This window comes from Clarias gariepinus, chromosome 18 (genome assembly GCF_024256425.1).
Source record: "Clarias gariepinus isolate MV-2021 ecotype Netherlands chromosome 18, CGAR_prim_01v2, whole genome shotgun sequence".
In the NCBI taxonomy this organism is placed as follows: Eukaryota; Metazoa; Chordata; class Actinopteri; order Siluriformes; family Clariidae; genus Clarias; species Clarias gariepinus.
In genome coordinates, this window is record NC_071117.1 from 17,909,193 (window position 1) to 17,933,914 (window position 24,722).

Here is a 24,722-nt window from a genome sequence, read left to right on the forward strand (position 1 = left end):
TCTTTAAAATAATTTTTTCTTTCATTTTTTGTGAAGCTGCTTTGAGAAAAGCGCTATATAAATAAAATTGAATATTAGGCAGGTGGCCAAAATATTAAGGCTGATCAGTATATAAGCATATTTATTAATTCTGTTTAAATAGATTTAGACTTTTTTTGTTGTTGCAAAATTACGATATAAACAGAAAACTTTGCCAACACTTCATGCTTGCAAAACGACTCAGCTGATTCGTTCATTCGAGTAAAAAACAAAACCGAAAGTTTCGTCCTCGAGTTGTCATTCCCACTTTGAACTTTTCACTAAAACATCATGGCGGAGAGCTCTCAGTTCACCGAGGGAGACTACTATCAGGCGTTTTTTAACTCAAGAGCCTACATTAATAATTTTTATCATCGTCCAGAAGGTCACTCGGATGAAAAGGAATATCTTAGTTTTGTTTTAGGATGCCTGAGCAAGACTTTTTTGACTGGTAAGGTCATTGAGGAACAGTGTGTATTTAACATATAGCTTTATTACATTCGTGTCATCGGTCATGTTTGCTTTAAAGGAGCAAGTGTTTCAAGCGTGTTCTCGCGTTCTCTCTCTCTCGTGCGCGCGCGCGCCTCTCAGGCCAGATCAAAGGGAGGAGGCTGATTGAAGTGGGAAGCGGGCCGACTATTCACGCCGTCATCAGCGCGTGCGAGCACTTCGACGAGCTCGTGCTGTCTGATTTTACAGACAGGAATCGCGAAGAAATCGAGAAATGGTTAAAGAACGAAGACGGGTGCTTCGACTGGAAGCCCATCATCGAATATGTGTGTAAACTGGACGGTAAAAGGTGAGAAAGAATGATAAAACTATATTAACAACAATTCTACAAATACAATGTTAACACTAATATCTAACCACTTCTATTAAAACAAATGCATAGATTTAGTCAGATAGTTTGAATGCTTCTGAAAACCTCAGCAGCACACAGGGTGGTAAAATTTAAAATGAAAAGAGTCTCAATTTAAAATCGGCGGTTTCCTAACGTTTTTTTTTTTAAACTGTTGTGCCAAAAGAAAAGCAAGAATTTTTTTTTACCACATGATTATTACATCCATATGTGCTTTTTAAACATCACTTACTCAAATTTTTTTATCTATTCTGCATACCCTGTATATAGGATAAGCGGTATAAAAGATGAATAAACACTCTTATTTTCCAAGTGTTCTGTGCAGGGTTCTCGAGTTCTTCTACTTCTACTACCTGGGCAAACCGTGCCTTCACAGATCTTACTGTCTACAGGATATGGTTGTCCAGTAAAAGGAAATATTGCAGCATACAGAGAGAATCTTTACAATTGTGGGTTTTTTTTCAGTTTTGTGCAACAGTTTGGGGAATTCTCTTATACATTCATGATTAATTTTTCAATGCTATTTTATTTACCAGGGCTAGAATAACAATTTTGTGGCACTTGCCAACTTTTTTCCCCCAAAAGGTAATCCAACATCAAGAAAAGAGAAAATGAGCATTCCCTATAATCCAATAACATGGTGAACCACTCGTAGGAACAATAACCTTTCATATTGTTTTAGATCAGTTTTGGCACACCCTTCTTACCTAATTGTTTCAATACAGTGATGTTTAAACATCAAATATGCTTAAAGAGTCCTGTACATTTATAACAGTTGGCGGGCACTCTGCCAAATGTTCTGCTTGTATAGTGGTAGTGACAGTTTTTGATACTTCTTAATCTAACATTTCATTGGACCCCTTATGGCTTTGATTACAGTTATAATAAACGATTACATCAGTTTGATGAGCTTATGCAATATTACTACAGAGCTGAATTTATTTCTCTCCAAGATCTTGTATTGACGATGGGAGAGCTGAGAACTGATAAGTGGTTTTCTTAAAGCTACACAGCTGTTTAGGCCCAATCCCTTGAGTTCTCTTCACCTTTTATGTGTGAAATGCTCTTACTATTATTTATTTTATGAGTGAATTTTTTTCAAATGTTTAATTGATCTCCAATTGTGCTCATTCATTTACCAACAATGTTTTACCCTCGAAGATGATGGTTTACCGCTTTCCTGTAATTTGTTTTACAGTTCATCACCCAATTTTAGTAGTTTCAGCAATCTCCTTAGTTGTTTTCTTAGCTTGTCAATAATTTGACCCTCCTAAAACAGAGAACATAACCACATTATTTGTCTTTTGATATGGGGGTTTAAGAAATGAGCAGCTACTCACTGCATCAATTAGGGTTAAATAACTTATAAGCTGAACCATGAAAATCAGTGCAGTAATTATCCAGTGGAAGGCTCTTAACTATTTGCTTAGTTAAATCCGGGTGACTTTTTTGGTGTATAATGATAAAAGTGAACTAATAATAAAATTAATTAATAATAATGTACTAGTTACTTTAAAAGTGAGAGTTTAAAGTGCCACTAAGTTTCTATTTTTTCTCCAGATCATCTGATGTGGAAGTGAAACTCAGACAGCGGGTGAGACGAGTGCTGAAATGTAACGTCCTCTCAGACAACATGTTTCAGCCAGAGATCATCGAACCTGCAGAGTGTGTGATAACATCCCTGTGTCTTGAGGCAGCGTGTAAAGACCTAACAGCGTACAGGGATGCACTCTGTAGAGTGTCGAAGCTGGTTAGTCCAGGTGGGGCTTTGGTGATGATTGGGGTTTTAGGAGAGACCTTCTATTATGTTGATAAAGTCCGCTTCTCTTGCCTGAAACTAAGCAAAGAAACTATTGAGGAGATTATCAGAAACCTAGGCTTCACTCTGCAGAAATTTGAGGTTTTTCATGCAGAAGATCGTGAGAGCAACAAAGTTTCAGATTTCGAGGCTTTTTTCTGTCTCACCGCTCTGAAGCCTAACAAGTCTCCTTAAGCATGTCCTAACATAACCCAACATAACATACATAACAAACAACAAACATACCATGAATGTTTTTTAGTTAAAAAAAAGTAAACATAACCCCTTGCCTTATGGGCTTTCAGTAGTAGATTACTAGATTTCTGGCAAATTTAGCTAGCTAACACAACCCCACCAGCATTATACAGTATTACACACCTGGCATTAAATAGCTGCTTTTTGTAGCTTATTATTTCTAATATTTATTTTAACCTGAGAATAGCAAGCAAATCCAATTATGAGTAAACAAAAATGAATAACAAATAATGATGTCAAAGTGTATATCCAATGCGGTTTAAGACATCTTTTAGTTCTTATATTAGATTGCGGGAATAAAATCTAAAATTCATCAATGCATAGCCAATGAAACAGTTAACCTTGATCTGTAAATTATAAGACAATGGATAATGATAACGTTGGACAAACTATTATACGCACATACTGTTAAGGCAAAAAACAAACTTGAACATCGACTGAATTCAGGATTTTGAAGTAGTTTCTGTAGTCTGTAGTGCCTTACTTTATCGTTTCACTTGTTCCTGCTGAACACCAGATATGTAAGAAAATTTATGTTCAACAACTACAAATGTAAACATAAAAAATATAATCTGTCACTTTCTGCACTTTTACTTTCTACTCCAAAGCAATAAAAAAAATAAAAATGAAGGATCTCATTCTCATTATTTAGACCCCTGACTGTATTTTATAGCATTTATTGAAAATAATTCTCCTTAAGACATTTATTTAATTTAATGTACTCATATTAATCTGATGTGGATGCCAAAAAAAACTACACTTAGTAAGCTTAGTAATACTAGTACATTCATAGCAGTGCAACTGATCTTCATACCAAAGGAACTTTGCATTTGTATAAAGAACTGCCAGATGGGATTCTGGAAGGAATTACTTTAAAATATCATTAGACCGCGGATAGCTATGAATGTGTAGAACCAGAATGTGAAAAACTGTCAGTGGAATTATTAATGCAGATATCACAGCTTTAATTAATAATGAGTCGAGGTGGCGTGATACAGGTCTCACCAAAAGTAGTGATTAACTGGAAAAGGATCTAAAATATTTAATACATATAGTGGGACAGCATCTTTTAATATAATTTAATCCATAACTATGAAGCAGCTTTGCACTTTGCTTAAAAGTAAATGTAAATAAGCTCTTGTGGTTTATACTAAGTGTGATGTAATATGTAAAATTAACATTTTAATCTTGTAAAATGTTATAATGCGATTTTTTATTGTAATCAAACATTTTCAATATGAGAGCCTGAGGGTGTTTTTGTTGTGTGAAAGGACACACAGTGGTTTCTGTAATTTAGAGTGATTTAATAGAATAACCTTTTTCTATGTTAAAAAATGTAAATGATGTTATTAAAAAATGGATGATACTACAAAATAAAAATATGGACAAATGGTACACATGGACATGTTACAAGGAGGTGGAAAATTACAATTCAATTTAAAGGACCAAAACTTCTTAGTCCCATTCCTCCATGCAGATCTCCACTAGAGCAGTGATGTTTTGGGGCTATCGCTGGCTGAAACCCAGCTATGTTTCATCTTCAGTGCCCTTGCTGATGGAAGAAGGTTTTCATTCAAAATCACATGATACATGGCCCCATTTATTCTTTCCTTTACACGGATCAGTCATTCTGGTCCCTTTGCAGAAAAAGAGCCCCAAAGCATGATGTTTCCACCCCCATGCTTCACAGTAGGTATAGTGTTCTTTGGATACAACTCAGCATTCTCTCCTCCAAACACAAGTTGAGTTTTTTACCAAAATGTTTTATTTCGGTTTCATCTGACCATGTGACATTCTCCCAATCCTCTTCTGGATCATCCAAATGCTCCCTAGCATACTACAGATGGGCCTGGACATGTACTGGCTTAAGCAGGGGGACGTGTCTGGCACTGCAGGATTTGAGTCTGTGGCGGTGCAGTGTGTTACTGATGGAAGCCTTTGTTACTTTGGCCACATCTCTCTGCAGGTCCTTCACTAGGTCCCCCCCATGTCGTTCTGGGATTTTTGCTCACAGTTCTTGTAATCTTTTTGACCCCACTGGGTGAGATCTTGCGTGGAGCCAAAGATCGAGGTAGATTATCAGTGGTCTTGTATGTCTTTCATTTTTTAATAATTGCTCCCACAGTTGATTTCCTCACACCAAGCTGCTTACATATTGCAGATTCAGAGTTATTGGCCTGGTGCAGGTCTACAATTTTGTTTTTGGTGTCCTTTGACAGCTCTTTGGTCTTAGTCATAGGGAAGTTTGGAGTGTAACTGTTTAAGGTTGTGGACAGGTATACTGAAGAGTTCAAACATATGCTATTAATACAGGTAACAAGTGGGTAACTGAGGAGAAGAAGAAGTTGCTTGTTTGTAGGTGACCACATACATATTTTTCAGAGGAATTATTATTATTTATTTATTTTTGGTCTGTTTGTTGACTGTTTTTCTACTCATTGTAAAGTGTCCCTGAGCTCTGGAATGCCGCTATATAAATAAAAAAATATTATTATTATTATTATTATGACCAATTAATTCCTTTGAAATCCTACAATTTGATTGTTTTTTTTTTCTTTTCTTATTTTGTCTCTCATAGTTGAGGTATACCTATGATAAAAATTACAGGCCTCTCTCATCTTTTTAAGAGGGAGAACTTGCACAATTGGTGGCTGACTATAAACCTTTTTGCCCCACTGTACCTCCAAGATCTACCAAGGAAGTAAACATATGATATACATCATATTTGTCTCTTTTGATAGTACGGACATTTCAGAGCACTACCTCATTTAAGCACTTCTTAGGAGAAGTTTCTCTTGTTTTCCAAATTTAAATTCTTCAACAAACGATGACCAACTAAAATAAGTGGTCCAACCAGCCTGATACACTATATGAAGGTTTTTCCTCAAAATATAGTTGACAAAAACAAAAAATGTAAAAAGATATTTATGCAGTTTTAATCATTTTATACACACAAACATGAGCCGTATAAAACTACTGATGGTAAATCAATGCTGTTATCAAAACATATAAAAGATGATAAATTATTCATACAGTGTACATGAAACTAAAGAGGCGGCTCCGTTCTTTAAACTGGTCCAATCCAGCTTGCCATGCAGTTCTTGGTTTAAATGATTTGTCTATTGTCCTGGTCAGTTCTCCACTAAGAGTGACTCGGTCATCATATCCTCCTCTTCATCTTCGGAACCCATGACCTCTGAAGATGCCTCCTCTTCCTCAAAAAGGGAATCTGGTGCCGTCCTCTTCGTCCCTCTCTGTTTGGACAGAGCCATGGTGTAGCGAATAGTGTACATGTTCCAGTCACAGCTGAGAAAAAACAAAATTATATTGGTTTATTACTTGCACAAGTTTTACTTTAGCCTTTAATGATAGTCTTTTAGCTTTAGAGAGATAAGAGAGTAATGTGTAATGCTTGTGTGCGTGTGTGTCAGTGGAGTTTTGGACTCACAGTTTGGAGAGGTCATCATGGTGTTTCTGGCTGCTTTTTATCAGCTGCTGTATTGTGGGGAGTATCGCTGATGACCTGTCAATCAAATACGCTGGTTAACACACAACGCACATTTATTCATGCTACCGACACCAGTGTAAAGCATCATTGCATATTTTACATATTTAAGCAAAACAGATGCATTTGATTTCCACTGGTCACAACATGCCAGTATCTACAACATGCGGTCTACAGCATCACAGTATGCGATTTAACGACTGCATTGTGTTTTGTGTAAACCATGGTTATATGAGGTTGAGTCAAAAATTATTCGCACACTGGCTGTAGAATTTATTTAAATTAACATTTAGAAAAGACAAATATATAATTTTTGCGATATAATCTCCTTGCTTTTTAGTACACTTTGTCCATCTGTCAACAAGCTTTTATATTCCCTCGTCAAAAAAAAAAAAAACATTTTTAGGCTAAGCTGCAAGCCATGAGTGCACCTCTGTGTTCACTTCTTAGATGAAACTCCAATGGAGCAAGTTCAGGACTATAGGGAGAACGCGTTTACACCTCAAAATAAAGTTTTTGCAGAGTGTCGACAGAAGTGTGTGGACGTGCACCGTCATGCAATATCACAACGCCCTTGGTTAGCTCTCTCTTTAATCCGAAGTTTAGACTTCAGCTCTTCAATAAGCGTCTTACTGTAACGAGCACTGTTGATTGTTGAACCTTATTTCTGATAATACTGACCCTTGAGAAAACTGTAAGAATTTTCCAGCTGATGGTTGACTTTTAAACTTTTTCTTGTCGGTGATTGAGGATGTTACCGTTCCATACTCTAGCATTTATTCTTAGACTCGTAATGATGAATCCACGTCTCGTCATCAGTAATGATTCTCTCTAAGAAACTTTCCCCTTCCTTAAAGTAAATGGTCAAAATTTTGTTTTTATATATCCAAACGCTTCTGTTTACGCTCTTCTTGTTTCAGCACAAGGTACACCCTTAGACCACAAAAAAAGGAAATGCTGCTCTTCTTTTGTGCAAATCACAAACGAGGCATCCATTTTTGCGTAAAAAAGAAAAAGAAAAAAAGAACCAATGCAACATGTTCATACCTGCACAGCAGTGACTGGGTAAACCACGGGTGACGAGACAGTGCGGCCAACAGAACTTTTAATATAACTGGAGTGCGGATAATTTTTGACTCACCCTCATTATGTTAATACAGGAATTTGGGCCATTCTTCAATAAGATCTTTTACATACGTGTTTGTAAGTTAAGGTATTTATTAGGAGTAACAATGTTTTATAGCTGAATCTTAGCTTACTTTATTTAAAAATCTTAATTGCTCTCTTAAGCGACAAAAAAAAGTTATTGAATCTATTTTGTATGTAGTGTGCACATATGGTGAACATTGTATTTTCTACATGATGCATTTAAGAATTAATAATCATAAGTTTATTCATCCACATACGAGTAGGCTGGACTTTGTTCATACAGCAAGCCATGTTATTGTACACCCTATACATTTAAGAGAAAACAATCCAAATTCTCTTATTTATAACTATAAAACAAGTATATATTTTAACAATAAAAAATCAGCTGTGATCAGCACAAAAAGGTCTACTGTAAGCCTTCCTTCCTTACTTGTTCTTAAGCTTCTGCCCGTGTAAGGTGAGGAGGTTCTGCACCCAGGTGAGGTAAAAATGCAGGTGTCGGGATTTCTCCAGAGAGGAGGCCACAAAGTCCAACAGCTTCTCCACATACACGTCTGGCAGCGAGCTGGAGATCACTTCAACTTAAAGAGCAGAAGAGAAGCCACGTGATTCAAAACAAAAGATGCAATATTTAATGTACCAGAACTGTCCTGGTTTTGCCAAATTTAGATTTTATTACATTCACCTTCAAATATGGTATTAAATCCACAAAAACATCTAATATTTGACCAAATTAATTGTCAGCCTTCCATCAAGGTTTTTTCTTCACCAAAGAAATAACTTAATTATGCTATAACGGGACTGATAAGCATCTATATGTTGCACGAAATGCAACTATAAATTGGTAAAAGGGTGACATTCTTTAATCGATAAACCAAATATAAATCACTGGCAAATCACTGTGGCATAAGAGGAATAAAACACCAAGCGATGTGAGGTTATTGGGAGGAACGTACACTAATGACGAATAGATTTATATTATTTTTCCGAAAAATAGATTTATAGTGCATCCGGAAAGTATTTACAAGCATCACCTTTTCCACGTTACAGCCTTATTCCGAAATGGATTAAATTCTATTTTCCCCCTCAGAATTCTACACACAACACCCCATAATGAAAACATGAAAAAAGTTTGAGGTTTTTGCAAATACATTATAAACAAAAAACAAAAAACTGAGAAATCACATGTACACAAGTATTCACAGCCTTTGCTAAATACTTTGTCGATGCACCTTTGGCAGCAATTACAGCCTCAAGTCTTTTTGAATATGATGCCACAAGCTTGGCACACCTACCCTTGGCCAGTTTCGGCCATTCCCCTTTGCAGCACCTCTCAAGCTCCATCAGGTTGGATGGAAAGCGTTGGTGCACAGCCCATTTTAAGATCTCTTTAGAGATGTCCGATTGGATTCAAGTCTGGGCTCTGGCTGGGCCACTCAAGGACATTCACAGAGTTGTCCCGAAGCCACTCCTTTGATATCTTGTCCTGCTGAAAGATGAACTGTTGCCTCAGTCAGGAGCGCTGTGGAGCAGGTTTTTTATCCAGGATGTCTCTGTACATTGCTGCAGTCATCTTTCCCTTTATCCTGACTATTCTCCCAGTTCCTGCTGCTGAAAAACATCTTCACAGCATGATGCGGCCACCACCATGCTTCACTGTAGGGGTGGTATTGGCCTGGTGATGAACAGAGACTGGTTTCCTCCGAACCTAACGCCTGGCATTCACACCAAAGAGTTTAATCTTTGTTTCATCAGACCAGAGAATTTTGTTTCTTATGGTCTAAGAGTCCTTCAGGTGTCTTTTGGCGAACTCCAGGCGGGCTGCCAGGTGCCTTTTACTAAGGAGTGGCTTCCGTCTGGTCATTCCACCATATAGGCCTGATTGGTGGATTGCTGCAGAGATGGTTGTCCTTCTGGAAGGTTCTTTTCTCTCCACAGAGGACCTCTGGAGCTCTGACAGAGTGACCATCGGGTTCTTGGTCACCTCCCTGACTAAGGCCCTTCTCCCCCGATCGCTCAGTTTAGATGGCTGGCCAGCTCTAGGAAGATTCCTGGTGGTTTCTAACTTCTTCCACTTACAGATGATGGAAACCACTGTGCTCATTGGAACCTTCAAAGCAGCAGAAATTTTTTTGTAACCTTCCCCCGATGTGCCTCAAGACAAAGGAATTGTCTGTAGACCTCCGAGACAGGATTGACTTCATGCTTGGTTTGTGCTCTGACATAAACTGTCAACTGTGGGACCTTATATAGACAGGTGTGTGTGCCTTTTTAAATCAACTACAGATGTATGCCTGTGGTTTAAGTGCAGCCTTATTCTGCAAAAAATATCTTACAATCTCACCCCTGGTCCACTGGAAATACTCAGACATTACTTATTTAAATTAAATATCCACTGAAATACATGAAGATTATCATCATTTGGACTTACTCTGGTCGTAAGGCACCGTTTCCAGCACTTCTGTAATGAGAGCGGTCTCATTCAGGCGGAACGCGAGCACTATCGCTGATGTCCATTCCTTCTTCCTGAGCTGACGTCGGATGCTGGTTGGCGTCACGTCCATGTCCAGGTCATAGGGGTCAAAAACCAGCGGGGCGTCCAGGGAGTAAATGAGCAGACCTTCGGTGGAGGCTGCCGCCCAGCTGCGTCCTGAGTGAAGGACAGATGTTGTTGATTAGGGTTGCAAATGTCACGTTTTCCCTAACTGATTAAACTGCAAAAATTTATTAAATGTTAGTAATAGAAAAGTAAGCGCTGTGTATTAGTTATTCAAACAGTTCTAGTAGGACAATCACAGTATATTAATTATTTGAAACAAATAAACATTTACATTTTACATTTCAGCATTTGGCAGACGCCCTTACCCAGAGCAACTTATATTTTTTTATCTTGTTATACATCTGAGCAGTTGAGGGTTAAGGGCCTTGCTCAAGGGCCCACAAGGGGCAACTTGATGGTGGTGGTCGGGTTTGAACCTGAAACCAAATACTTTAAACAAAGCTAAAACATTTCTTTAAAAAATCTTGCGAAACTAATTGATTTTTTTAAATTTTGGTAATAAATTACTCTTATTTAAGTTAACTATGTGAATATATTATTGGACTACAGTATGACCTCTAGTATAGATATTATTGGGCCTGGTTTTTATCAGGTTGGAAGGTTTTCAGTACTGCATGGGGGATTTTTTTCAGTTTGATCTGGCAACCCTGGTAAATACAAAAAGGTCCATACAAATTTGCTTCTTTTTCTTTTTTACACAAATTAAAAAACATTTTTTGTTATGGCATGAAAGTGTTTTCGTGCAAATAAAAAACTTTCCGCTCAGGAATAGTCCAAAATATTTCACTATACAGAGGCAGTAACATTTTAATTTGCACAAGAATAGTTAATGTGTGCAATTAATCTGCATTTCACCAGATTGCCAGGTAGGTGACGAGGTAGGATTGATCTGGATCAAACGCAGTCGACTATTATACACTAGTATGCTGAATGTCTTAATGCATTTTTTAAATAGCTTTTTTTTATTATACATCATTTTGCTTTTGTTGCCATTTTTTTGTTTGTTGTTTTAGCAGGTTACGACACCACACGGCTAATCTGAAGCAATGTCTTTCTGATTACACTCCTCCTCATCCATAAAGAACTTCATAGAATAATTTGAGACAAAAAAATTGAGCAAGAGACACAATAATGCGTTGTGTTTCCAAGGGTACAGTAGCAAGAACTGGTTGTTACTTGTCGTGTTTGTACAGTATATACGAGAGTATAACTTTTACTTACCAGTGGGGGAGAAGCGAAGAGAGGTGACGCGAATCTCTGGCTTAAAGTGGCGTGAGCTCATGTCACCTAAAGGGGTGTTTAACATATTAGTGTTAATTTGGGCTGGTTTTCTCCCTTGACAGAACATAACCTTAGATTACATCACACTATTGGCTATCTGTCCTCTATCCTGAAGACAATGACATGCCAGAACCCTTACGGACACTGCACACTGCAGTGTGTAAGTACAAAGCACTTACACACTGCCATAAATGATCAATACAGAAAGTTTCCCCATATCACAGATTATATGTTTTTCTGCTGGATTACAAAATACTTTGATCTTTTTATTATTATTGTGAAGAAAAAAAAATTAAAGATTAGTTGAAACCTTTGATGTGTGTTGAAGTATTCAACACTTTGACAAATAAGATAAGAGCACTACTGTGGTTAAAGACTGTAGTATACAACACGTAAAATATAAATCATAATAAATCATGAAATTCTCATTTACGCAGGTTTGAGCTTACAATCATTTCTACTTAATCTACACGTTACTAAAAAAAGAAAAGCATTATCATCAAGGTAACTGGCTCTTTAATAAGTTCAAAATCTTGGCAGCAGAAACCATCTCACCTTTCTTCACTCCAGGAAGGCTGAGTCTAACTCCGTCCCCGTCTCCTGTTCCTTCATCCACTAGTGCCAAACTACCAAACTCCGTCATCTTACGTCTGTCCAGGAACTCCTAGCGGTGTCCGTGACATGAGAGTTAAAATCACTGAACCAATCAAAATCTTTCAAACAGTCACAATTATACGAAGCCTCGCATGCACAGAAGCATGTCTGACTTGTTTAGGATTCATCAGGATGAGCAAATGAGACTGTACCTCCATGGCATCCAGAGACATATTGCAGGAGATTTCAAACTTTTTCATGAGGATCTGCTCCTTGATGTTGTAAATGCAAACAAACTTTGAGTGGCCACCAGCCAATATGGACTCGCCATCGGCAGAGTAACATAGCGAAGTGAAGGCCCTAAAGAAAACAGAATATTAAAGTGGCTTTAGCTTTTAAAAACCTTTTTGCTTCATAACAGATACTTCATTAACCCCCTGGAAGTTAACAGATGTTCTTAAGCAGTTGTTTTAGGCCACAGAGCAGTTCTATTTTAGCTTCATAAATACTCACTTGGCCTTGGCAGATTGCTTCGCCGTGATCTTGTCGGTCTCTTTGCGACCCATCTGCAGGTCATGGCGGCCGGCGATGGAGCCGGCCTGAGCCGCTGTCTGAGGATTCCAGAACGTGATCTCACCATCCAGAGAGGCCACGGCCAACTCCTGACCGTCAGGACGATACGTCACTCCCAGACCTGGGCAAGAACGAAAAGATGCACTTTTATAGACATACATATACAACTCATCATGTTGCACATTACATATTAATGCACACACTGGAACTTTGCACAGTATTCTGCACATTGTCTTCCTCATGATTGGACTTGCGTTTCTATATCCGAATGCCATTTAAATTTAATTCTACCTTAGTTTATTACGTGTACATATAGTTCATTTTTGCAGCTAAAAGTTTTTTCTATATTTGTATAATTGTTCTTTTATTTCATACTTTATCTGAACTCTTTTATCATTTGTAAAAAAAATGCGTATGTGACAAATGAAATTTGATTTAGAATTTTTTATTTGAATTTGTTCTCTCACAATCTTTTCAACGATTCTTTCTATGTATATTTATCCTTATGTTCTAATAAACCCAAAAAAAGCTCTTTTATAAAAAAGTGCCACATAATCTTGCAAATTTTACAGTACATTTACTTGAGTAACTTTTTGAACAATTTTTTACTGCACCATATTTTTTCCTTTTACTTTAGTAGATTTGTGAAGAAGAAACGCTACTCTTACTCCACTACATTCGGCAACAATAATCACATGACTCTGTTTGACCAATCAGCCGCAATAACAGTAACCGCATGGAGTCAAATAACCAAGCAAAAACGCTGCATATAGCGGGGAATAAAAATATTCAGCTGTGATAGAGACAGCGAAGAAAACCTGTCGCTGTTAGTTTGGCTGTTTTATTTAATGCTGCAGTGTTAAAATATATAATTAGCAAATAAGCTAGAAGCTCAAAAATATAAGTTTCTTACATTTTTGTACACGTTATTTTCTATCTGCTGAGTCATTTGGAGGGCAACTGAATATACAGTTTGTCGTACACTGGAAATAGTTTACACTCTTCAAACATACTGTACACATGTTCCCTACAGGAGGTATTTATTTCAAAAGCCTCATATTGTGGAAAAAAGTGAGGAAATTTGTTTGTTTTATTTCTTAATTTGCTATTTTGTAAAGATATTAATTTTATTCGTCTATTTTATCAAATTTATTTATTTTATTTTATTATTCGGAAATTTCAGAATTAGTACATTATTTCAGCATTTAGTTTGGCCGCTTATATCATTTCTAAATAATAATAATAATAATAATAAATCGGATTATAAATAAATAAATTACTTTTTTATTTTACTTTTTTTTTTTTTTACTCGTACTTGAGTAATATTCTGGATGATTACATTTTACTTCTACTTGAGTAATATTATTTTGAAGCACAGCTACTCTTACTTGAGTACAATTTTGGGCTACTCTACCCACCTCTGAACACAGCTTATAACTAAGCACATCTTTAAACACCAAACTAGATTCCCTGTGCCTGGCAAGGTTAGCGATACTTCGAATTAAAAATTTTATTTGTCACATAGTCATACACAATATGATATGCAGTGAAATGCTTAGACGACCACCCGTGCCCTTAATAAAAGCTTATCAATAGGAAATAAATATGGAATAAAATAAGAAATAAAATAAAGAAAGAAGAACTTTAGCTAAGGAAAAGATAGCTGTAGAGGATAAAACAAAATATAAAGTATAAGAAAAACCTAGCTGTGCAAATATAGAAAATATACAACAAATGACACCTAAGACAGCGTCGCAGTACGGTCGTGTTCAAGTGTTCGACAGACAAGTCCATCTGTCTTACCATCAGATGTGAGTCGCAGGATTTCTCTAGTCTGCCAGCTGTCCTTCATGTCCCACAATCGGACTGTTTTGTCCCAGGAGACGCTGGCCAGCACAGACTGTACGGGGCTAAAGCACAAACTGCTCACGGGCCCCTCATGACCGCTCAGCACCTGTCTCACACACAACGATCCATCAATCCACTTGCATTAGAGTTCTATTCCACATTCTACATGTTTACATTAATATTTTATTAAACGCTACTTGGATGCTTTAAGCTATTATCTATTAATTGACATCCTGACCTCTAGAAGGCGTCCAGTCTGCATGGACCACAGGAAGATTTCGAACGAGTCCTGAGCTCCAGCACACACAAGTTCCCCGCTCACATCCACCGCCAGTGAGGAGAACTGCTTTGGCCGTGGAGAAGTTAGCGTCCTGAAGTTACGGTACCTAAACAGAAACGATTTTTACACTACACTACTTGCACTTTGGCATCTTAATATTCCACAGACCTGACACGTGCCACGAATACGATTTACCTGTGCAGATCGAAAGCTCGGACGGTGCCATCCAGAGATGCGCTAACCACCACGAAGCCACTGGTAGTAAAGGTGACCCCGGTTACGCCGCTCGTGTGCTCCGTGAACGTGACGAAGCACAGGCCGCTCGTGGTGTTCCACACTTTCACCTGCACGTGATAAGATGTTACATACATAAAAGGATTTATTCATTTATATTTACACTTCTATGAAAATGAACTCGCCTTGCCATCATCCCCTCCGGTGACCAGATACTGTCCATCAGGAGAGTACGCCAGAGACGCCATGTTGTTGAAGTGACCTTGCTGCTTAAACACATAGGATTCGCTCTGCCATTCCCAAACCAGCAGCTGTCCAAGACCTGTGAAATCAACACGCAAATTCAAATGCACAGAAAATCATTTCATATATACATACGTTCCTATTGAGAAAGTAGCTCCAGGCTGGCTGGATTAGTTTTTTCCTCCCTGAGGTTTAGTAATGTAATATGGAATGGACTTATTTCCACTGTAAATCTCATTTCCATCACTGTAAAACTACCTGTACACTGATATCACTTCCTGGATGACTTCCTGGATCAAATTTCCAGATGTGCCTGGAAGATGGTATGTAGCAGCAATTTCCTTGCATCTATGTATCGATCTTATAGTTTATAAAAAATTCAAACGAGACTTACATTTTATCTCATTATAACGGGCTTTGCTCAAAGGCCTGACAGTGGCAACTTGGTGGTACTGGAGTTTTGAACCCAGGACCTTCTGATCAGTAGTTCAACCCCTAGTCCAAAACGGATTCCTTTTTACGCATTTGTCATAGAATTTGTGGCCACACAAGCTTGTGCATTATCACTTGGTCTTAATGGGCCACATGCCCCTAACAGGTATGTAGTAGTAATGGGCTCTTTACTGTGACTCAGATGAACGAGTAGTCTCAGAGAGTGATTTGTTCATTTTCTACTGGCCACGCATGCGAAAGCATCGCAAAACCTCTGTAGGTTACGTACAGGAAACAGAAATGAGTAGTTACCTTTGAGTCTTCTAGTCCGAATTATTCATTCTTTTGTCATGTGACTTCCATAGACACTATGTAATGCAGTATACAGGAAACAGAATCGAGTGTTTCTTCTCATGAGTTTTCTAGTCCTAGTCTTTTATCCTTTTGTCACGTGACTCCCTAAGACGCTATGCAGTGCAATAGATGATTCAAAAGAACAAATGACTCGGACTAGAAGACTTATGAGGAGAAGCATTTAATTTGAACTGCACTATTTGAACTGAACTGACAAAAAAAAAAAAAAAAAGATTTAAAATGAACGAGATTCAAAGAACTGAGTCACTAAAATGACTTATCCAAACTTCCCATCACTAGTATGTAGGTATGTGCTAGGAACTCAGTAATCTGCATAATACACCAGCAAGGGTTCATTATGTGTTAATTCTGTGCTTCGGTTTCTACAGAACGCAGTAGAAAAGACACATTCCTAGTGATATACTCACTGGACACCATCGCTGACAGCCATCCAATCAGCGTACAACGTCAAATCGTGCCACTACAGGTCAAAGAGCTTCTACTTCTCACATTAAAAATGCAATATCATGAACTTTCACTATGGCATGGTTCAAGTATTTCTGAAACTGTAAAATCATCTGGGTTTTTCCACACATTGTCTCTTTACAGTTAACACAAAATAGTGTGAAAAACAAAAACATCCAGTGAGTGTCATACTGCTTCTGTTGCCTTGCTGATGAGAGAGGTTGAAGGAAAAAAAACAAACCGGTATGAGCCGACAGGCAGGGGTTACTGTAAAGCCTGATTTATGCTTCTGCATGAAGTTTATTAGCATCTGTGTGTTTCAATTATACAAACTATTTTCCAATGCTAGAGTTTAACTTCAACTTTAAAGTAAATTCAACAAAATTTTTTAGCAAGTAGCACTTATCTCGGTCATCCACCATAACTGTAATTTGTAAACAAACTTAGCAAATCATTCATTCCTACTACAGGGGATAAAAACGTGCAAATAGTTTAGACTGCACCAACTGTAGGATTATTAAGAAACGGTATCAAAGTCTCAAAACTCAACCTGACAATCAGTGCACGGATTAAGCGACTGTGAGCATGCAATGTGTGCAGCTTCTTTGGGTTAACACGCCCCTCCCATTAAAATAATAATAATAATAATAATAATAATAATAACATTCCAAACTGTGTTTTGACTTATGGTTCTTATGGTTAGTAACCTAGTAAGCCAATGTAGGGATCTATCCAATGACGGAAACTTTTATAAGTCGCTCTACATAATAGTGTCGCCCAAATGCCTCACATGGGAAATGTTCAAGAATAATTAGCGCTAGCAATGTTTTGAGACTGGTGTAAGTGTGTGTGGTCAGTGGATTAGACAATTAGTCATTTATATCTGAGGCTGATCTGTGAATTAAACTGAAAACCAGCCGATCAACCAGTGCATTTCTATTATAAATGTAAATAAATAGATTTTAGAATCAGTGAAATGCCACACAAAATATTAAAAAAATTAAATTGACTTGATTCATAATTGAATTGACTTTCCCCCATTTCAGGCTTTTCCCCCTACACTACCATTTTTTCATTCAAAGTTGAATAAGCCTAAACCAAATTAAGGAAAGACTAAGTTCGTAAATATGTACAGTTGTACAATTCGTCCTCGCTGCTCTATAAAGATTGCCAGCAGATGGCAGCAAAATCTTGGTGAGAGGCTGTCACAAACATCAGTTTGAACGTCTCATTCGCCATTGTTTTAAGTACCAAAAAAACGTTAAAAAAAAAAAAAAAAAAAACGCACCAGAGAATTTCTACGAGACTCAACACAGTGATATAAAAAACCCATCACCAATTAAAGGTTCAGCGGTCTAATCGCAGAGTCACACAAACATGAGTGCACAAGTTTAAATGCTCACAACGCTCTACACAGACTTGAGACTGAAGCAGAAACTTAAATAAGCACTCTTTACAACCATGGTCAGCAGAAAAGTATGTCAGAATACATCGAACATCAAACCTAGAACAGGAGATCACACAGTGTTTTACTCCTGTCAGTCATAAACAAGGATCTGAGGCTTAATTGGACAGCTAAATACAGGAACAATGTTACCGGGTCTCATTCATACAGGACTGAAGTGCCATTACTTTATCCCACTTGCCCGTGTAAAACTAACAGGATGTGATACTGCTGTGTATCTGTACCTGAGCAGCCAAAGCCAATCCAGTCTCCGGTGGGGTTCATGGCTATCGCGGATATCCTCTGATCTGAAATGCTGGAAGTTTAAACCAAAAAGAACAAATAAATAATTAAGAAAAGTGCATGTTAAAATATTAATATTACCAATTATAAGACTGGCACATCACATCATGTCCAAGGTCTTGATTGTGGCAGAAAACACACACAATAATTAATATGGCTTGTTGAGGTTAAGAGATCTGGCAGTATTGTGTGTGTGTGTGTGTGTGTGTGTGTGTATATGTGGCCAAACCTGAGTGAGTGAATAAGGTCGAAGTCAGGCAGCTCATGGAGGTGAAAAGCTCCCGAGGCAAAACCCGTCACCAGAATGTGTGTGTCCTTGTGAAACGCTGCTGCTGTCAGGTTGTTGTAGTCGCCCTCTTTGTTGAAAAAGTGTCTGCGATTTAAAAAAATAAAAAATTCTAATTCATAGTTGAAAAATTCACAATTTAACTAAAGTGCTCTAAAATATTTAAACATGCACAATAGTCTAAAACGCAGGACGTACTTGCTTTTCTGCTTGTACCGGACATTTTTGATGCCCTCCACCTCTTTTGGAGCGTCCGCACTGCCTTTTATCACGTCTCCCTTTGGCTGGCCGTCTTCATCCAGTTCCACGATCTCATCATCCTCTTCTTCTTTGGATTCGTCGTTCTCGCGTCTCTTTCGTTCCTCCTCCATCTTCTTGCGCTCGGAGTATTTGGGTCCCTTGCATAAGCCATCGAGCTCGGTGTTGCTTTCCCACGCACACAGAGTGCCATCCTGACTCACCGTGTACAACTGCACAACAAGACATATGGGAAAGTATAATGACAACACAAAACAACTGACTTTCCTGGGTTTTCTCCCCTAATTTAGTTGTAGCCAATTCCCACTCATCATCATTAGGGCACAACCACCAACCAGGGCGAAGGCCATCATGAGACATGACACCAGCCAGCCTTATTCCCCCCCACCCAACTGCTCGTCCTCATCCTAAACACTCGAAGGAAAGACCTTCAGCTTGCAAAACTCTCAGACACCCATCATCATGATTGATGCGAGAGGACTAGGGTAACTCCCATTCCAACAGAGATGAGCCAATCAGCTTTGTCTAAGCTACCCAATCCAGGAGGCTACATTATCACCCCGGATTCGAACTTGCGATCGCTGGATGATTGTTCCGCTGCGCCACCTGCAGGGCCATAATTTATCTTAACTCGAATTAAGGCTGCATACAAACGCTTTAAACAAGTTTTTTAAAGTCATGTCAGAAAACAGGAAACACTAAAAACTTACATCCAGACTGTCCTTCTCAAAGAAGCACCCCACGATGACGTCCTTATGGCCTCCTATAGAGTAGTAGATCAGATTCGCCCATCGCTCCGCTCCAAATATCCATGTAGTCATGTCTTTACTCCCCACTGCAAAGCACCTGAGACAATGACGATTAGATTAAAAACTCGACTCATTGAGAAGAAAGGTATTGTTAGAAAGAAATCTCAATAAGAAGAACGTAAGCAGGATTTATATGGAATTCTTACTGCAACCAATGGAAGAACAGAATTAGATACCAAGTGCCAATGTGCCCAATAGTTTTTTTCCCTTTAAAAGGTGCCTTCCTGTTTGAGGTTTATATGTTGAGAGCTAATGTATTTAGTGATGACGGATGTTTCCTGGAGAAGACATGCAAAAACGAGGTACTACATGCCCACTTCAACATGAGCTCACTAATAAACACATATGATTGTCTTATGTTGCTATGACTGAAAAGAACAAAGTGAACAAATGGCAAAAGACAAAAGGACCTCAGCACTGAAAGACTGTAGTAAAGCCATAACACTAAAATCACCAAGGTTTTGGGTTCCCCTTGTGCCAATGGGAACCCATTGGCAGGACGCCTGGGGAATGTGCTGTGTGGTGTTTAGCACTAGGATGTTGGCAGCAGATTCTTTGTATGCTATGGGTTGCGGGTCTGGGCATCTGTGTCCCGTGTCCGTGGGTACTAGACGATATTGGGATCTGGGGAGTTTGGACGCAGGTTAGAGGCCCTGTGCTCTTTGCCTGGAGGCCTGTTGATCGATAGTTGTTCTGGTGGCTTTCTATCATGGCCAGCATTGACTTTTTCACCGTAAAGGCTGGCCTTTGGTCCCCACTTTGGGTGAGCCTTGGGTGACCATGATCCGGTCACCAGTTTTAAGGTGTGTAATTGATTTTCAGCAGTGATGTTATGGCTGATTGGTGTATTTTAAGGGTTTTTAACCAATGCTATTTATTCCCAAGAAGACAAGCTACTTCGGTGATGGAAGTGCTTATGCCAATCATATAAACTATTTATCTTGACATTCTGTAAAAGTAATCTTTAAAGAGAAAATCTTTGTTTTTATGAAACGTGAACATCTGATTCAAAATCTTATTCATTCAAACAAATTTTTTAGAGCTGGTTAGCTGCAGGTACTATACTTGGAATCATCAGTCCAGTCGATGCAGGTCGTCTCATCAAAGGGTCCGTAATAACTTTTATCCAGAACGAACGCGTTAAAGGCTCGGTTCTTTCCTGGTGCGTGGTACATCAGAGCGACATTTTCTTTAGTAACCACAAACTTCCTACAGAAAAAAATAAAAAAGACATGGGCAAATAAGCAGGCCATGGATTTCATCAAGTTACACATGCACGGCAAATGTGTTCGAGTGTTTCGGAGTGACTTACTTGCCATCAGGAGAGAAGCGGATGCTGTTGACTGGCTTGTGAAAGTGATAATGGTGAAGTACAGCTCGGGTTAACAAGCTGATCAATACGGCTGCTCCATCTACAAGAGACGACTGAACGCTAGTGACCTAATTCACCGCTTAATTTATCACAGAAACCAAGTAATATGGATACCTTCGTCAACAAGTATGGCCGTGTTTCCATCAGGGGAGAGCCCCACGCAGGTGATATTCTTACTGGTGCTCACTGGTAATGTCTCAGACTTGTTACTAAAGCAAGAAGAACAGCATTAATGTTAATCGGTTGGATGCTGAACAATGAGTGTTGCTTTGTCTACTGCGTTAATTTGGTTCGGTTTGTGGGCTTGGCGTAAACTTAAAGTAAATAAATATTATTGGTTCAATGTTTTCCAGGGAGGTTAATTAGTGATTATTTATTTGATTAATCACTGTTAAGTCTTAATCTATTCTAAATGTTTGTTCTGCAGAAATAATCCTCCGTAGCTCAAACGTCTATTATTTTATAGACCACAAGTAGGGTGGAATTGCAGTCCAAAAACGGTCAAGTTGTCAAATTTACGAACGATTTCCGCTCTGTGAGCACATTCATAAGTAGGATTTGTTCTTAAGTCAGACGAGGTAAATCTTATATGCCTTTGATTTGAATATACAATGTAAAGCACACCAATCCACTTGATATGACCCAACACATTTCTCCCCCACACACATAACGGACTTTTTTCACTTAAACTGAAAATATTGTATATAATTGTAAATACTGGCATTTCGTGCACTGCAGTGGCTATTCTTTCTTCAACACACGGGAACTTGGTTTGTTTGCATCTACGAATGTTCAAATGTTTAAAAGTTGGTGATTACCTGTAATTAAATTGCCCATAATCGTGCAGCCCTAGTGCCAATTATTGCAGATGAGAAACACCTGCCCTAACCCAGCACAACGTGGCCCTTGTTAAAGTCTCTCAGATCTTTTTGCTTGCCCATCTTCTAGCACAACAACTTTGAGAACTGACTGTTCGCTTGCTGCCTATTATATCCCACCCACTGACGGGCGTCATTAAAAGGAGATAATCAGTATTATTCATTTTACCTCCTGGTGCTTTTAATGATCGGTTTATAATTGTGCAAATTAATAGAAACCAGAGATTTAACTACTGTCAGAGCTGCTGTAATCAAAAATCAAAAGTTGGTATTAAAGTAGTATTTTTTTCCTTTCATGTTTAACTTCTTAGACAGGTCTGGATAGCTGGCTGACCAAACTGACTTTGTCGGAAATTATCAAATGTGCGTCACTTACTTCTTGAGGTCAAACAACGAGACGCGGTTCCCAACTGGACTGATGACTGAATTGCCATCTTTGGAGAACGTCAGATTCCCGTGCCGATAAACAGCACCCAGTAAGTTGGAAAACTGCAAACAGAAAGTAAATAAACTCCAAATTTCACATAATTCATTTATCAAGCTTGGGATATGAATTTGTTTTGTATGGTTTTACACAAAAAAATACAGTATTAAAAGATTTTTTTTTAAAGAAAATTAAAATTTTAAAAATTCTTGTGATGCAGACAGCTGTTCTTTGACGGCCTGCAGTCGCTCAGTAGTTCATGACTGAAATTCCCACAAACAGTTTCGTACCTGAGTCTGAACTAATACCCCTATCTCATCTACGCGGTTTTGCACGGTGGTCATAAGTACGGTTCATCATGATTCACCGCAAGTTTTTGGCGCTGTGAGTACGTTTCGATCTTTCCGCAGGAAAAGATTAAACATGTTTATCTTACACGTTTAATTTTTTTGCCGGTCCTCGCGGAAGCTTGCGGTCCTTACAGAATTTCGCGGAACGCCAGCGGACAACTGCGGCAACCCACGGTGTTGAACTCGGGCCGCATTTCACCCTGAGTCAAACCGCATAGGTGAGATAGGGGTAAAACAGACTTTTAACACACAGTATGACTGCAGATCAATCCCTGCTGTCTGATATCACCCTGTTGAGCCTGGTTCCTCTCAAGGTTTCTTCATATTGCCATCCCAAAGTTTTTCCTTGCCACCGCCCTCTCGGCTTGCTCATCAGGGAAAACGTGATTTCATATAAAAAAAATCCCCCTTTTTTTTCTTATGCAAAAATGACCACTGCAAAATCTATCTATTCATCTATCCATCCATCTATCAAACTTATTATTATTATTATTATTATGGTTGCAAAGAGGATCAGAAAAAAAGACAAACTAGTATCCTCAGTGAAGCATGGTAGCATACTAGTTAGCACTGTCGCCTTCCACCTTCAGGGTCTGGGTTCAATTTCCGCCTCAGGTCAGTGTGCATGGAGTTTGCATGTTCTCCCCCGTGCTTTGTGGGTTTCCTCACACAGTTTAAAGACATGCAGATTCGGCTAATTGGGGTTCAAAAATTGCCTGTAGTGTGGGAAGTTTGGGAGAGCCGACACCTTAAGTAACTGCCACAGAAATGACAGATATATTTCCAGGCTGGGGATGATGCATTGCTCGATGTATTAGATAGCACACGTTGACCGGTCAAAATACCAAACAACAAAAAGGATCCCCTGGAACAGACTGCAGACCAAACAGTATAACGCACAAAGCATGTTTCTATAACAGCTTCTTTCCAGCCACAGTCAGACTGATGGAAAAAGAAACAAGGGAACAAAAAAGCATGTCTGTCTCATTCCTGTCATATAGAGAGATGAGTTCATATTTTTTAGCAAAGAGCAAAAACAAACGGTGCCTTTAAATGTGCAATTAAACCTTTAAGACAGAGTGCAATTTGGAAATTTGAAGACAATTTGAAATCTGGGAATCACAATATACTTTAGTGCACTACAGTACTACATAATGTTATAGTGGGTTATAGTCTGACAAATAAGATTCTTAAAGTACGCCATCATTTGCATTTTCTGATATTTTTAGTATCAGATCATGGAGTAGATGCCAGAAATATATACAAGAGCACAACTTTACAAGATCCTTAACACTCAAGACACCAAAAAGTGAATTTAGGTAAATTTGCTATGCAACACACACACACACACACACACACAAAAATACTATATTTATTATATTACTATAATATTTGAGATCTGTCAGTCTTTAAATGTTTCAGCCGATTCTGCGATCAGGTTGAGTTGTGCCAAACACTTCCATACATTCTCTCTTGGTGTTTATTATACAGATTTTACACTAAGTTTACCCAAATTTATCCAGATGTGAGCCTGCTAGCTGAATTAGCTCCCTTAGCTTACATACTGCACAGTAAAAGGATCACTTTTAGAAGCGTTATGGGTCAGAACGTACCTTGTACGCAAACTTCATCTTCGTCTCAAATGGCGTTGAAATATTTTGACATTATTTACTGATGGATTTCGGTAGAAAGCCCGGCTTATGCACACACGACTGTTTCTTCCACCAAAACACGTGGGGATGTGTATGGGTATGTTGACGAGTAGTACTTCCGGGTCAGACGTTACAAAATAAAATGACAGCGGGGGGAAATAAAAGAAAACATAAGGATGTAAAAACACTAATGTTTGAGATTAAAATGATATTAAAAAAATAACAATAACAATAATAAAAATAAAAATAATTATTGTAATAAAAATAAAACACAAATTATTAATTTTAAAGTAATCAAAAGTGTACTTCCGTAGAAGTCGTGAACTGACTGAGAGGAAATGTGTTTATTATTATCATTATTATTAATATTATTATTATTTCTGCTATTAAATATACATAAGTTAAAATGTTCTCACAAAATGAGTATTCTTTTTTTACTTAAATAGATATGAAGAAAAAAAAACACTACGCATTCGTGAGCATTAATGTTAATATATA

At 38.2% G+C, this 24,722-nt stretch overlaps 2 protein-coding genes across 2 annotated transcripts; one reads left to right on the forward strand and one right to left on the reverse strand.

Moving 5' to 3' along the window:
• The first annotated feature begins 244 nt into the window (after positions 1-244).
• On the forward strand, positions 245-3,555 carry LOC128506855 (nicotinamide N-methyltransferase-like). The gene is made up of 3 exons (XM_053477460.1): positions 245-469; positions 610-817; positions 2,438-3,555. The coding sequence occupies exons 1-3, from the start codon at positions 310-312 to the stop codon at positions 2,868-2,870; spliced, it is 801 nt and encodes a 266-aa protein (XP_053333435.1). The 5' UTR covers positions 245-309; the 3' UTR covers positions 2,871-3,555.
• Positions 3,556-5,844: 2,289 nt separating this feature from the next.
• Positions 5,845-24,320, reverse strand: pwp2h (PWP2 small subunit processome component). Its single transcript, XM_053477545.1, has 21 exons — positions 24,186-24,320; positions 22,175-22,287; positions 21,035-21,129; positions 20,861-20,960; positions 20,614-20,757; positions 19,450-19,585; positions 18,680-18,951; positions 18,425-18,568; positions 18,138-18,208; positions 15,140-15,276; positions 14,916-15,064; positions 14,679-14,826; positions 14,396-14,546; positions 12,533-12,713; positions 12,232-12,379; positions 11,981-12,089; positions 11,366-11,431; positions 10,016-10,234; positions 8,015-8,165; positions 6,379-6,453; positions 5,845-6,236 (listed from the first exon to the last, which is right to left on the reverse strand). Exons 1-21 carry the CDS (start codon positions 24,201-24,203, stop codon positions 6,062-6,064), a joined length of 2,802 nt encoding a protein of 933 aa, XP_053333520.1. The 5' UTR covers positions 24,204-24,320; the 3' UTR covers positions 5,845-6,061.
• Positions 24,321-24,722: the final 402 nt, after the last annotated feature.

Excerpts from the sequence above, each read along its gene's own strand:
- LOC128506855 (XM_053477460.1), top strand. The coding sequence starts at position 310 with ATGGCGGAGAGCTCTCAGTTCACCGAGGGAGACTACTATCAGGCGTTT. Across the intron at positions 470-609 it reads GAGCAAGACTTTTTTGACTG|GCCAGATCAAAGGGAGGAGG; the intron begins GTAAGGTCATTG and ends CGCGCCTCTCAG. Across the intron at positions 818-2,437 it reads TGTAAACTGGACGGTAAAAG|ATCATCTGATGTGGAAGTGA; the intron begins GTGAGAAAGAAT and ends TTTTTTCTCCAG.
- pwp2h (XM_053477545.1), bottom strand. Across the intron at positions 20,961-21,034 it reads GGCCATACTTGTTGACGAAG|ATGGAGCAGCCGTATTGATC; the intron begins GTATCCATATTA and ends CGTCTCTTGTAG. Across the intron at positions 12,090-12,231 it reads TGTCTCTGGATGCCATGGAG|GAGTTCCTGGACAGACGTAA; the intron begins GTACAGTCTCAT and ends GGACACCGCTAG.